The following is a 14,006-nucleotide window of genomic DNA, read 5'->3' on the forward strand; positions in this document are numbered from 1 at the left end:
AAACGCTCCTACTCTTCCAACAATATATTTGTAAACAAACTTTTGGAACACAAACTATCCTTAAATGAGTTACATTCTCTGTGTAGCACATGGCTATTTTAATTTTCAGTTGACAGCCTCTAAACATATCTCGTTAGAATTTCATGTAGATAAGAATACTATTTTTAAGATTAATAATTGTCATTCTTAAAAATTTCAACACTTACACGTCGAAGTTTTTGCACATTTTTTGCTAGCTTTATTTCCAATTAAAAGAATTCTTTCAGAGGGCTGGCCCTGTGGCATAGTGGTTAAGTTGGGTGTGCTCTGCTTTGGCAGCCCAGGTTCATGGGTTTGGATCCTGGGTGTGGACCTACACCACTCATCAGCCATGCTGTGACAACAACCCACATTTACAGTGGAGGAAGAATGGCACAGATATGGGCTCAGGGCTCATCTTCCTCAGCCAAAAAAAAAAAGAAAAATATTTACCTTTCAAATTAGTATGTTCTGAAATTCTTGAGGAAAAGACAATGTTTTTAACCCATATCTTAATGCTATTTTTCTAAAAATTATGTATATTTCTTTCCCCTTCAGAACTAGTATGAGTTAGAAAAACTTGAATGCAATAGAGAATAAAACTCTCTTTTAAGGAACAAATACACGACTCCCAAATGGCTATGCTTTTTAAATGACTTTGTATTTCAAACGAATGCCTTGGAAGGAGTGAGGGCTTAGAGATGGAGGTGGTAGTATAAAATCAACATGGCTGTCTCATCTGACTCATTCTAAATAAACAACCCTATGTAGATAATACCATTAAAATTACCAGCACAGAACTTTAAAGGGAAGTGACAGGAGGAATTAAAATCAAGATGCTGGTTGTAAATTATTGCATTTTACAATGGATGCCCCAATTTTTAAACAGTTGGTATTACTGGTATTTTTGAAGTAACTCCACTGTATTGAGAAATAATCTTAATAATTTCATAGTCTACTCAATTTTTCTTAGTTATATTTCAAAGTATCTCATATATATGTAGATGAATAAGAAAAGTTCAACTTTAGGAAGAGAGTAATTTAACTATTTTAGCTTTCAATGATTCAGATGACATGTAAAAACTAGGAAAAACAATACTTTAAAAAATTCTGAAATTGAAACAACTTCATCTCTATGACTTCAACTTCGTAGCACTAAAATGGAAAGTGTGTGTATGTGTGGTATGAGCCACCCACATCTATACTACCCATCCCAAAAGAAGAGAGAAAGTATGAAAATGGTATAAAATAAGGTTTATTCTGCAATACTTTATCATAATGAATTGCATCTCTTTGGTAAAAATAAACTTTATAAACATTTTAATAATTAGAGATTAGATACAAAAACTAAACATTTGTTAAGTTGTTTTTAATATGAGCAAAGACTGGCAACACAGAAGTGGTTCACTTGTAACTGGTCACCTAACGGCAGTTTTAACTCAAACTCAGGGCAATTTTTATGCTACATTAGAAAAGAGGATAAAGAAACAGTTTAATAACCCAAATTTCTTGAATCAGAAAGCATTCTTACACTTTCATTTAAAAATAAATAATAGTTACAATGAATTGGCAATTATACATTTTTATACACTATATGATGGCAACATAATACTTTAAAATTAAGCACTTAGTTTAATAAGAAATATACAACAATTTTAAAAACAAGTTTTGACAATGGCACTGGCAGTTAGATGCAAAAAAATGTGCTTTAAGAAAAAATGGCAGGTATAACATTAAAATAATTTGTCTTTCAATAAATATTTTTACTACATCATTAACATACTGAAGTAAACTTTGTTTAAATCAAAGCTTACACATTTCAAACTAACAAAAAACTATAAAATATATGTAAACCAGAAAGCCTCCAAGTTTAATTAAATGCTATGGTCTTCACAAAAGGTTGTTAAGTTACTGTAGTACTTAAGACAATAGTCTTTACAGCTTTGTGAAGTATTCACATTTGTTGCTAAAATTGCTGGGAAAGGCCTCCTGGTCTACCAAGACACACACATTCCCTTCTTAACATTTGCTCTAGCTTTGAATTCGTGGCAACATATTTAACTGACCATCTAGAATGAACCCTTTACATAATGCCTCAGAAAGTAGCAAAATAAAAAATATATATAAACTTCACTATATACAAAGAAATCTAAGTTAAGAGGAGACATGCCGGCTATAAGGAGGACAGGAAAGGCCCAAAGGTGAAAAAAAGGAGGTGATGCGCCAATAATGAGCTTTTCCTTGAATACAAGTAATGTTTTCTTGCTCTGAATTTGAAAAGTAAAATATCAACTAACTTTGTAATATATTGCACAAATAAATTTCAAAAATACGTATTCAAGAAACACTGATTCTATTTGGGATATGAAAGATGAAAGATTAATTGTGCTGGGTCAAGACTTTTACTAGGGATCTATTATAAACAGGAATTGGTCATAACAATTTATATTGACATAAGGCAAATTATATATTAGCTTAAATCACAGTTTTAAAGTATGTTGGAAAATATATAACCTCTCCAGGATTGCCAAGTTGTTTTTATTACAGTAAAATTTGTTAATATACTATTGGAAATACAATTTCCAGTCCATAGGACTTGACATGACTTTCCTGAATGGGTGGTTATTAGCCATGTTTTCATCTCAACACATCTGAGGAATGGGATCATAATGTCTATGGAAGTAATAGGGGACCGTCATTAAAAAGGTTCCTCCCTTTGAAAATAACTCCCTTGGTAAATCAGCAAATGGAAAGTGATGCACTGAATTCTGAAAAAGAATTAAGTGTAAAATATCAGGTAATGTCTTCCTGTTAGCTTTTAGTGCAAAAGTGTTTATTGTTCTTGCTAGTGATGAATATAAAGTAAACTTTTAAATTTGTGGGAAGAGTACATGAAGAGTGAGGGAAAATCAGGTTTAAAGAGTTATTCTTTATATCAAGACAAAATAATTTTGAAGATCCCTATTAAACTAGGAACAACTCTCCCCTTCCTTATCCTAGATCATTTTCCTTTACTTACAAAGAGTAATTATCTAATGGACAGGAACCAGAGAGAACATTTGTGGTACAAAATTTCAGTCGAACAAAATAAACTAGAACCAGATCACTGAAACAACGTTACTAAGGTCTACCTACAGGGCCATGGTAAATAGCTTAAAAATATTGTTATTAAAATTATTTTTATAATCTGTGTACTATTTATACTGTGGTAAAAGCAATTTTTTGTGTTATATTCACTGTCTACAGTAAAAAGTGTTAACTTGGGTTAGCCATTTTCTGTAGCACATGTGACATATACGAAGAACAAAAAAATCCAAATATCTCATCCTGCATACTTACAGACTATTTTTCATTATCAACAAATTTAAAAATTACTATATTTCAACAGCACCGATTCCATTAACGTGGCTATCCAGGTTCAATTACAATTAACATGGAAACAGGACAGATAATATTAATGTTGCTATCCCTGGCTTAACATTTTGCCAATTGAAAAAGACATTTCCATTACGCTTTTAATTCGACAACTTTGCCAAAATAAAATTTAGAAGTTAAAATTAAAATATTTTCTCTTAAAAAAAAATCCAAGAAAATGCTTTATGGTTATAGAAACAGCTGAAAGTAACAAACCCAAATCATGAGCCTATGGGTCTATGCATGTATATAGGAAATTATCAGAAAAATGAGAATAAGGTCATTGTCCATGAAACAGGATGTAGCATGACCAGAGACTGAACTTTTTGAAAGTTGCTTCCACCATTGTAAAAAATATATATGTAATGAATAACCTTAGTTTTCTTAGTATCCCTAGTTCTTTCTGAATAACATAGTCAAACTATACAAATGATATGAAAAAATGTCTCATCCAAGCAGATTTGTTCAAATACTTAAAATGCCTCACTCAATGCATGTTTGGAACAGTAATATAAACCTTTTAGCATGGATTAATGGCACATAACATGTAACACACTGCCTCCTCAAAAGGGTGTATTGTATAAGATTTAATTTTATACAAATTTTGAAATCCATAAAGATTTAATTTTACACAAATTTTTAAATCCATAAAGGTATTTTGTCTCTATAGTTTTGTTAAATTTTTAAAATTTAATTAGGTATACACACAAACTTAATTCATACAAAGCTTAGACAGAAGTTTTTCCCTTTCCCTAAATGATCTACCTTTATTTTTGATAACATAATAAGTACTCAAAATGTTTACACTAGATTACACTCCATTCCTACTACAAGATTCTCAGAATGCAGTACATTTAACAAACAAATGAAAGAGTCTCTTATTGCAACAGTGTGTCAAAATGGGTGTTAACTCCTTAACACATTCTATGGCTATATCCTCTCATTGGATAGTTTCTAATCAACAAAGACAGCTAGTGGCTAAAATTTAAACATAGTTGCAAAGCACTATGGGAAAGAACAAAAGGCCCCAATAAATTCTATGCAACATCTGGGAAGTAAAAAATTCAAAGATAATATTGCAATAGGAATTGGAGTGTTCTTAGATGAAATTACACCACAAAACTGCCTTTTCTAAATCTTAGAATTCTTTGCTGCACAGTCAGGTGCCATATAGCGACATTTCAGTCAACAATGGATCACATACGTATACCATGGTGGTCCCACAAGATTAGTACCATATTGCCTAGTGAGTAGTAGGCTGTACCACCTAGGTTCGTGTAAGTGCACTCTATGATGTTCACACAATGATGAAATCGCCTAAAGATGCATTTTTCAGAATATATCCTTGTCATTAAGCAACGCATGACTGTACTCTTTGCCTATGTCACCAAAAGGAACTTTCTGGACATCTAGCATCTTTTCCAATTTATATTCAACTTTGGTCACACTTCAACAAAAAATAATTAAAACCAAAAATTAAGACACGATAAAAAAATCCAAATCTCTTCCTACTGGATTGCATGTGTCAGGAGAGAAGTACATGGGAAACACATCAGCAGAATCTTTAGCTGGATCAGCAACTATGGTTAATTACAGATTGCAAAAGAAAATGAAAAAAGTTATAGAGTTGTAAATTCTTAAATTTTTTTAATGTAAAGACTTCTATAAGTTTAAGACAGAGGCTGGGGACTTTTCTTTTATAAAAATTTTCAAATCTTGGAGACACTTATCACAAAAATTATGCCTTTAGGACTTCACACATTTATAGTTGGGCATGATCCTAACAGCAACTATTTAATAAAAACTAAACAAATGTTTTGAAATAAACAAGTAATTAGCATCCCTCCCCCACCCTAAAACAAAAGAAGGCTTTGATATCCATTATGGCTTTGATATCCCTTGTAGAGAATTAAGTAGAAGAGTATTGCCACACTTTAAAAAAATCACACTAAGAAGTATTTCTATTTTTTCCGCTGCTTTTGATTTTGTGTCTTTGCAGTACTTATTAGGGAACCGAGACATGTACGAATTCCAGCCAGGTGGAGCAGAGATCCAGCTGCCTCTTTGAGCTCCTCATCAATTTCGGGACATGACTGTTTTCGCATCTTTTTGCCTGGCTGCCTTTTGTCAGAGGTATCTGCACAAGCCTGTGACGCATAGCCACTGTCTCCAAGAGGATCATCTTCATAATCAACGTCTGTATCTTCTTCACTGTGAAATCCTTCACTGCCATCACTTCCCACATGGCTACTCTTTGGGATAAATTCGTACACCTCATCCACAGAAGAAAGGGAAGACACACTAGACCTGGATGCACACCGCTGTGCTACCATGCTACTTGCACTGTAATTGTGGTCTTCTTTTGGATCAATGCTGGTGGCTAAAGAATCACTCTCTTGTAATTGCACAGCACTGGGATGATTAAATGCATTGCCATAACTCCTCTTTTTTTGCATTGCTGTTTTAAGAGGAAGAGGCTTCTCACCTGTGGAAAATAAAACTTCCATCAATAGGCCAAATGCATGATTGCAGAAACAGGCCATTTAAAACTACTATATCACTTCCGACTATTAAGCTTAGATAAGTAATGTTTTGTAGGGGTTTTTTTCTATGCAGACCATATCACCCTGTAGGTATTAATCTGAAACATTTTAACACATTTTAAAGCTTAACACTATGTCTTGACCTTTTCATGGAAAACATAATTACTTGGAGCTGCTTGCACAGAAAGCCTCGATATGAATGTACCACTGTTTAGCTACTCAACTCCTTGTTGATATTTAGGTTGTTCTCAATTTTTCACTACTACAAATAATATTGCAATGAAAAGCATTCTAGGAGCTTTTTCTCACACATACGCAAATATTTTTCTATGATACCAAGAAACAGAATTACTAAGTTAAATTGTAATTGGTATTTTCGAATTGCCCTCCAAAATGGTTGCACCAATTTATATCCTACAGTATATGACAATATCCAGTTCCCATACCCAACACCTCATATCAATTATTTTAATAATGGATAATCTCATGGACAAAAAAACAGTATCTCAATACTGTTTCATTTTGCATTTCCCTGATTTCTAGAGAAGCTGCCTATCTTTTCAAGTGTGTGTTGTCCACACACATTTCCTCCTGAGACCCACCTATTCATACATTTTTCTGGCTTTTCTGTTGAACTGTTTTCCTTATTTCTTATCTGTAGGATCCTTTTATATACATATACTCAACCCTAACCCTTTGTTTGTTATATATGGTAAAAAAGTATGTTCTCACAATGTTTTGTTGCGTTACTTTTCTTAAAGATATATTTTGTCAGAACTCTAAAATTTTGATGTTTAATTAAATTTACCCATCTTTTCTTTTATAGATTTTACACTTTGTATCTTAAAGAAGGATTTTTCCCTATTCCACGGTTATACTTTTCTATATTTTCTGATGTATAGCTTTCATTTTTACTTTTAAATCTTCAAGCTTAATTTCTAAATATGCTATTTATTTCTTCATTTCTTCATCAGTGTAAAAAGAACTATCACGGCATTAACCTCAATCTCTCAATTGCTCACATAAACTAATCGAAATATAATAAAACGAAAACTAAGTAATTCAGATGAAAACACACTTTAGTTGGAAAGGAGTAACTTTGCCTGTAACATTTAAATATCCTACATTCTAAATTATATTTGATAAAGTGCTCACAAAAATCTATTTTAAAAAGAAAAGCACAATTGCTTACATTCTAAAATTCCTTGTTCTATAGAAGTATTTAAAAGCATCATCGCAGTGGCAGCATCAATATCAGATTCTGAAAAAGGAAAAGTGTGATAATATTAATATCCTTTATTAACAGAGAGGCTATTTTAAGTATCTGCATGCACCTAAAGGTAACCAACATTAAGATTTTGGAATATATTCTTCTATTTAAAAAATATTTATATAAATATATCAAACAAAATGAGAGATATGATTTTGCAATTTGCTTTTGTTCACTTAAAATTATGAACAGTTTTGTATAAAGAAGAATTGAGAGGTACTAGAGATAATAAAAGTTTTCTTCCTTAATTATTCACAATGAAAATAAAAACCTGAACTGCATTTCAATAAGGTTTGCCCTTAAATAGTCTAAATTAGGTAAGAATGTACACTAAGGCATTATTACTTTTTAGCATTTTAAAAATATCCTTTCCTATGCAAAACTGCAGTTATGAAATACTGCATTAATTACATGCTAGTTATAGTGATAAAAATGTATGTAATTGGTCAGTCTAGATCATGTGAATCTATACAGTAAATGCTACATGAATAATTATTGCTGGAACAAAAATATCAGTAATGTGTCTTTAGTCATAATTATAAATGAGCCTACAAGTACTACAGAACTCAGGAGTTCAAACGTTAATTATGGATATTCCATAAGAAAAATAGGCCTTAAAAGGCTGGTAAAATCAGCAGGTTCTACTCCAGATAAGGTCATTATGCTCTCTTATCTAGTTGTACACCGAAAGTTCCTATCCATCTTGAGGATCCATTAGTCTTAATTAACTGCACTGAATAAAATTCAATGGTATAATTTAACTAACGGAGGAAAAGTTACAAAATGTTTATAAATTTTAGATTGTAAAGGATAAGTTTACAATAAGACAGATATGAAACCTCCCATTTCTATCGCAAAGCTGGAAGATTTTTATTCTCTCAAAGTTTTCCATTTTACTTGCAATATCTAATTATAAAGTTACTTCAGATAATAAAGCCATGAAGATATTGACTCGTTTTCTCCCCAATTTGAGCACAAACTCTGTGAAAGCAGGAAATCTTACTGTTATGACTTTAACAGGCTTAAGTAAATCAGAAAATGGTTGCTATGAAGGAGCACATAACATTATAGCTCTTTTCCCTTGAATAAAATGTGACTTCATGAAACAGAGTCTACATGAATGTCTTCCCAATGAGACTGTCAGCTTCTTTAAGGTAGGAACCAGGTCATATCTTCTATGTTCCATTTTGCCGGGAACAATAGTAGGTCCTTGATAAATGTGTAACAAATAAGTGCACTGCATCTCTGTCCTCCTTTCCTTAGGCTAAGCTAATTATCATGAAATTACCAACATTGAGTAATTTCAATGGGTTTGGCAAGTTCTAAGTATTATTAATGCATCTAATCCTCACAGCTTTATGATGTGGGAACTATTAGTATTTCCATCTTAAAGATGAGAAAACAGACACAAAGGGATCTCTATGAATGTTAGACATGGGACTTGAACCTCAGTAGTCTACCTCTAGAACCCACGCTTTCAATTTGTACTCTATCATCATCCCTTAATACTTACTAAGCATGCATCATTAGACTAGGAAATTTTGCAGAAAATTACAGAATATACTGGAAATTCTCTATTCTGTTATTCATTCAATAAATTGAGCTTTCTTTTATGAGCCTGACATCATTCCACACTGTGGGAATATAGCAGAAACCAAAACAGAAAAATCCCTAACCTCTCAGAACACAAAGAAATAATTCAAACACAGTTGTATGTCAGAGTGATCAACACTAGGGAGAACAATTAAGAGGGAGGAGAGATAGAGAGTGTTGGGAAAGGTGGCTGTACTTTTAAATACAGAGGTAATAGCTGAGCCAAGTCCTCAAGGAGGTGAAAGAATGAAACCACGCAGATATCTGAAGGAAAAGCATTTCAGGCGGAAAGAATAGCAAGTAAAAAGAATTCCAATCAATAATTCTCCCACGTCACAGCCAAGAGGCTAGCAAACCAAAGAACTCTCCAATTTCAGTCTTTTAGAAGGAGACCTGGCTACAGTTTGATAGAGAGTTCAGTATTCTAAAATGTCTTTGAAGAAGAAAAGGTGCAGCCTCTAGCCCATATTGTATCTCTGTGTGAAATGGAAAAAAAGCAACTCTGCCTCCAGGAGAAGGCTTCCTCGTATCAAGGCACACAGCTTGAAGAGTGGGGCGTGGGCTGGATTTCAGACTCCACTCACTCCCTCAGCCAGGTGTCCTTGTGCAGGGCACAATGCACACGGCATCACGCAAAAGCCCTAACAGACATTTCTGCCCCATGAAATAATTTTTGTTTTAATAGAAAAAGGTCTACATTGTTTCCAATTTTATTAAAAAAGGGAGGTGGTGGTGAGAGAGAGAATCTAACACTGAAATGCATTATAATAAGGAAACAATTTCAGGAAATTTATAATCTTATAAACGAAGCACCTATAAAACATTCTTCTTAAAAAATTCAAGGAGTCATATTTTATCCTGACAACATAAGAAAGCTGCATGAACACCATTTCTTTTCTTCGTTTCCAAATATTTAAAATGATAACAAAATTAGGTACTGTTTCTCTAACAGTAGAATGATAGGAAAAGTGTTCCTTGAATACATTTATTTCTTAGAGAGAATTTATTATAGCCAAATTAATTTGAACTCTCCCACATGAAATTAACTTTATGAAACCAAAAACTTCTTTGCAAAAGGATTTTATCTACATCTGATTTGTTTGGTTTACAACATTTCTAAGTATGCTTCCCACAATGCCTTGTGAATTAAATCTGAAAAAAAGTTTAACCTAACATTAAAATATGCATTAGAGAAATGACCCAAAACACCTGGTAATCAAGAACAACTGATTATCAGTGATTTGTCAAAGGTACAGTCTTGCACTTCTTGGAAAAAGAACAACAAAAAACTCTCTGTGTAGACTTTACGAACAATTTTTATTTATAGTATCCAATCTGTTTTGGTATTAAAACTGAACTGATGACTTATTTATTTATTCTCACAACTGAAAACACTTCATAATGTTATTTTTTCATTGCTAAGTAGTTTACACTATTTGAAAGGTGGCTCTGTGTTTTTAAAAAACGTACTATAAGCTATATTATTTAATATATCTAGTTCATAAAGAGTGAAAATTTGGCTCTTTTTATAAAGTCTTTTGGATATATTTTCTCTGACACTATTTAGATTAAGCAAGTAACTCACTTCCAGCTGAAAGGCATTGTCATTAAAGCCATGAGAGCCATCCAAATAGTAATTAAAAAAAAAACCCTCAAAGTCATATTATTTTTCTTTTTATCCTTCATAGTCCTGATTGGAGTTCAAAACATGCTGCTGATTTAATAACTCATTCAAATAAATTCTGTCAAAAGTGTTCATTTGTGCCTCCTGGTTTATCTTTCTTTAGCCTGATGCTGGGAAATTATCAACACTAACTGAGGGGAAAAAAAGATACCAGCTTTAGTCTTCTGAAAGTGACGGTTACAAGACAAACCAACAAGTTTTTGTTACCTGATTCTCAGTCCATTTGCTTAAGGAATGATATGAGAATTGTAGAGGCAGAACTTAAACGGTTATAAGCTCAGAAATAACTATAAGAGGATTTACTGCCTCTATCAAAGCTAACATACACATTCACAGAGCATCCAAATGGAGAAGCTGTCTCTTGCAACTCTTCAAAGCAGCAGGAGAACAATTTCAACAAATTACCAATACTTTAAGGTGACTGGACCAGCAGTTTACTTTTATTCCAATTAAGATACAAATTATGCTAATTTGCAACCGTAAATTTGAACTTAGATTTGCACTTAGCCCCTAACATCAACTCTCTAAATTTTATATTTGCTTGCAGTATACTAGTGCTTAAGTATAAATACTTAATATAGTATATAAGTATAAATACTCAATTTACTAAATAGAATGTGACTTCCATTTTTGTCTTTTTTGTTCACTGATATATCCTTGGTGCTTATACCAGTGCCTAGCATACAAGTGTGCTGAATTTTTTTTTTTTTTTTTTTTTTTTTTGCTGAGGAAGACTGGCCCTGAGCTAACATCTGTTGCCAATCTTCCTCTTTTATTTTGCCTGAGGAAGATTCTCCCTGAGCTAACATCTGTGCCAATCTTCCTCTATTTTGTATGTGGGTCACCACCACAGCATAGCTACCAAAGCAGAGCGTGTTGAACTTAATCACTAGGCCACAGGACTGACCCCTCAATAAGTATTTTTAAATAGATGAATTTATCCCAAATCCACACCAAATCAAAATACTGACCAAAAACAGGTTCTGTTTTGCTATCCCAGTACGAGATTCCTGTGTCCCCTGCACTTTGTTATACAATACTGTAACATACACATTGGCACATAAAATTAGTCACTGTAAGATAAGCAAGAGAGACACCTATACTTTAAACAAACTGCTGCACCTGTTCTGGCTGATAGTGGTTCTGGAGTTCCTAAGCCTAACTTCTCTTGTTACTCTTACATGTCTAGAGGTAGCTCTGATATATTGATTAGGAAACATGAATCTAATATTGGATTCTAATACTGGAGCCCAACAATGACACCTAAGTGATCTTTGCAAAACCAAAGCTGACAATGTTGCCTCAGTCTTTAAAGCCCTTCAGCAGCTCCCCCAATGCTTCATAGCTGGTAGGAGCACAGGCTGTGAAGTTAGAGTTCCTGGGTTTTTGCACACCATTTACTAGTCGTGTGACCTTGAGAAAGTTACTTAATCCTTCCAAACTTTAGTTTCCTAATTTGTAAAAGAGGGTAACAATACCTCAAAGCGTTGCTGTAAGGATTAAATGAGATAATGCATGCAAAGCACCATACTAAGGAACTCAATGCTAAACTCAATGCTATAGCTATTAGGAAGAAGTTCAAACTAGTCATGCTAGATAAGCTCTCCTTGATCTGGTTAATGCCTGCTTAAACAACTTCTTCATTTCCTTTGTCCATGCTAAATGATCACATCTATAACTACTGGACCAAGGCTACCCTGGTCCTCTTCTATACTCCTAGGCTTCAGCCATACTCATCGACCTGCAGTTCCCAGAAAGCGCCCTCCAACAAACCTCTACCCAAGGTAAGCATCCTCCCAATTCTGAGGCCCAGTTCAAGCATCACACTTTCTTCTCTAAGATGCCTTTCCTGACCTACCTCTAAGCTTAATTTGCTACTCACTTCTTTTTCCCCCCAGTGTACTCGGCATAATTCTACTCAACCATCTTCAATTAACTGTATATTTTCTGAGAGCAGGAACTGGGTCTCTTTCATCTCTGAATATCCCAAAGCACCCGCTACAGTGCCTGGCACTACATAGGAACTCAACAATTACTTGTAGAATAAATAGCTGGATTTTTAATCCACTTAGTGTTGTGTTTTTCAAACTTTTCCCTAGAAATAATATCAAGAGAGAAGAAAAGCAAATCTCCTCAGCAGTCTATGAATATACCCTATACCTGATCTAAATATAAATTTTCTTAAGTTTTTGTGCAGTCTTATGTTTTTCTCTTAAAACTCATGAGAATTTTGTATTCTATTCCAGGAAAGACCTGCATTTGCTTTAACTTAGAATACCAAACACCCTCCTCACCAAGTTAATTATTACTAGGGGAATAGGCCTAAGACTCACAAATATAGAGATGGAAGGAAGTAAGGTATTAGCAGCACTGGAGAGATGACACATCGTATGTATAAGTCATCAGAGGAAGGAGCAGTACCTATGCTCTAGTTATGAAAAACTGTGGTTGAAACTAGCAGGAGAAAATTGTGAAAAGTGTCTGTTCCCCAAAGGAAGAAGCAGAATTTGGATGGAATGGAATGAGAGCAAGAAGAGATTCTACATAAACCCCAGAATTCACAAAGAAAATGTTCTCAAAATGTGTATATGAACTGAGCTTGAAAGATTAAAGGTTAGAACTTACTGAGGTAATAAAACAATAAAGGAAGTTTCAGCAATACCTAAATGTAAAGAGAAACCACATTCACCCATGCAGGTAACAGGAAAATGGATACTGGCCTTGCGTTAAGCCAGAACATTATATGAAGCAGACTCCTAATCCACTTAACTTCTTTGCAGAGTTCTCCTAAGCTTTTTCACACTCTTTCCCTCCCTTATTTTTACAGACACCATCACACTGCTTCCTAGGCTCGGGATGGTGTAGTTACAGCCAAAATAATTCTGATATACAGAAAGGCTTTTAGTCTGAGAATTTCTATTTTTAAAGGTTATAACAATGCCTCTAGGCTCCAAAGCAACAATGCTATAAAATCTTATGTCAATCCATCACTAATCTACAATATTAACTATGAGTAGGGAAAAAACCACTAATTCAGAATTTTAATATACTTTAAAAAAGAAGTCTACAAAATTCTAAAAGTTAACTTATTGCCTTCTTAAAGCTCTTTACATTTAACCTATTAAAAAAAAGTATTCTGAACTATATTCCAACCCAGGGGTCAGCAAACTTTTGTAAAGAGTCAGTAAGTAAATATTTTTGGCTTTGCGGGCCAAGAGGCAAAAACCAAGGACACAATACAGAGGTCTCTGTTTCAACTACTTAAACTCTGCTATTGTAGCAAATTTTCACGTATCTTGAAATATTTTTTTTAATTTTTTTCAACCACTTACAAATGTAAAACCATCTCTAAATTACAGGCATACAAAAACAGGTGGCAGGCCAGTATAGCCCATGGGCCATAGTTTGCCAACCTCTATTCTAGTCTAAGACACAAAAGATAACTCTCTACTGATGGCATTAATAAGAAATATTTCCCTATTTT

At 33.6% G+C, this 14,006-nt stretch overlaps 1 protein-coding gene across 7 annotated transcripts in view; it reads right to left on the minus strand.

Moving 5' to 3' along the window:
• Positions 1-1,257: 1,257 nt before the first annotated feature.
• FOXN2 (forkhead box N2) overlaps positions 1,258-14,006 on the minus strand; it is a 57,423-nt gene continuing 44,674 nt past the window's right edge. For all 7 annotated transcript variants that reach the window (XM_023619119.2, XM_023619116.2, XM_023619117.2 and 4 more), the window contains exons 5-6: positions 7,168-7,236; positions 1,258-5,917 (exon numbers count right to left, since the gene is read on the minus strand). In XM_023619119.2, coding sequence (XP_023474887.1) covers positions 5,394-5,917; positions 7,168-7,236 — 593 coding nt within the window. In that variant the 3' untranslated portion in view covers positions 1,258-5,393. The remainder of the gene's footprint in view (positions 5,918-7,167; positions 7,237-14,006) is intronic.

This window comes from Equus caballus, chromosome 15, assembly GCF_041296265.1.
Source record: "Equus caballus isolate H_3958 breed thoroughbred chromosome 15, TB-T2T, whole genome shotgun sequence".
In the NCBI taxonomy this organism is placed as follows: Eukaryota; Metazoa; Chordata; class Mammalia; order Perissodactyla; family Equidae; genus Equus; species Equus caballus.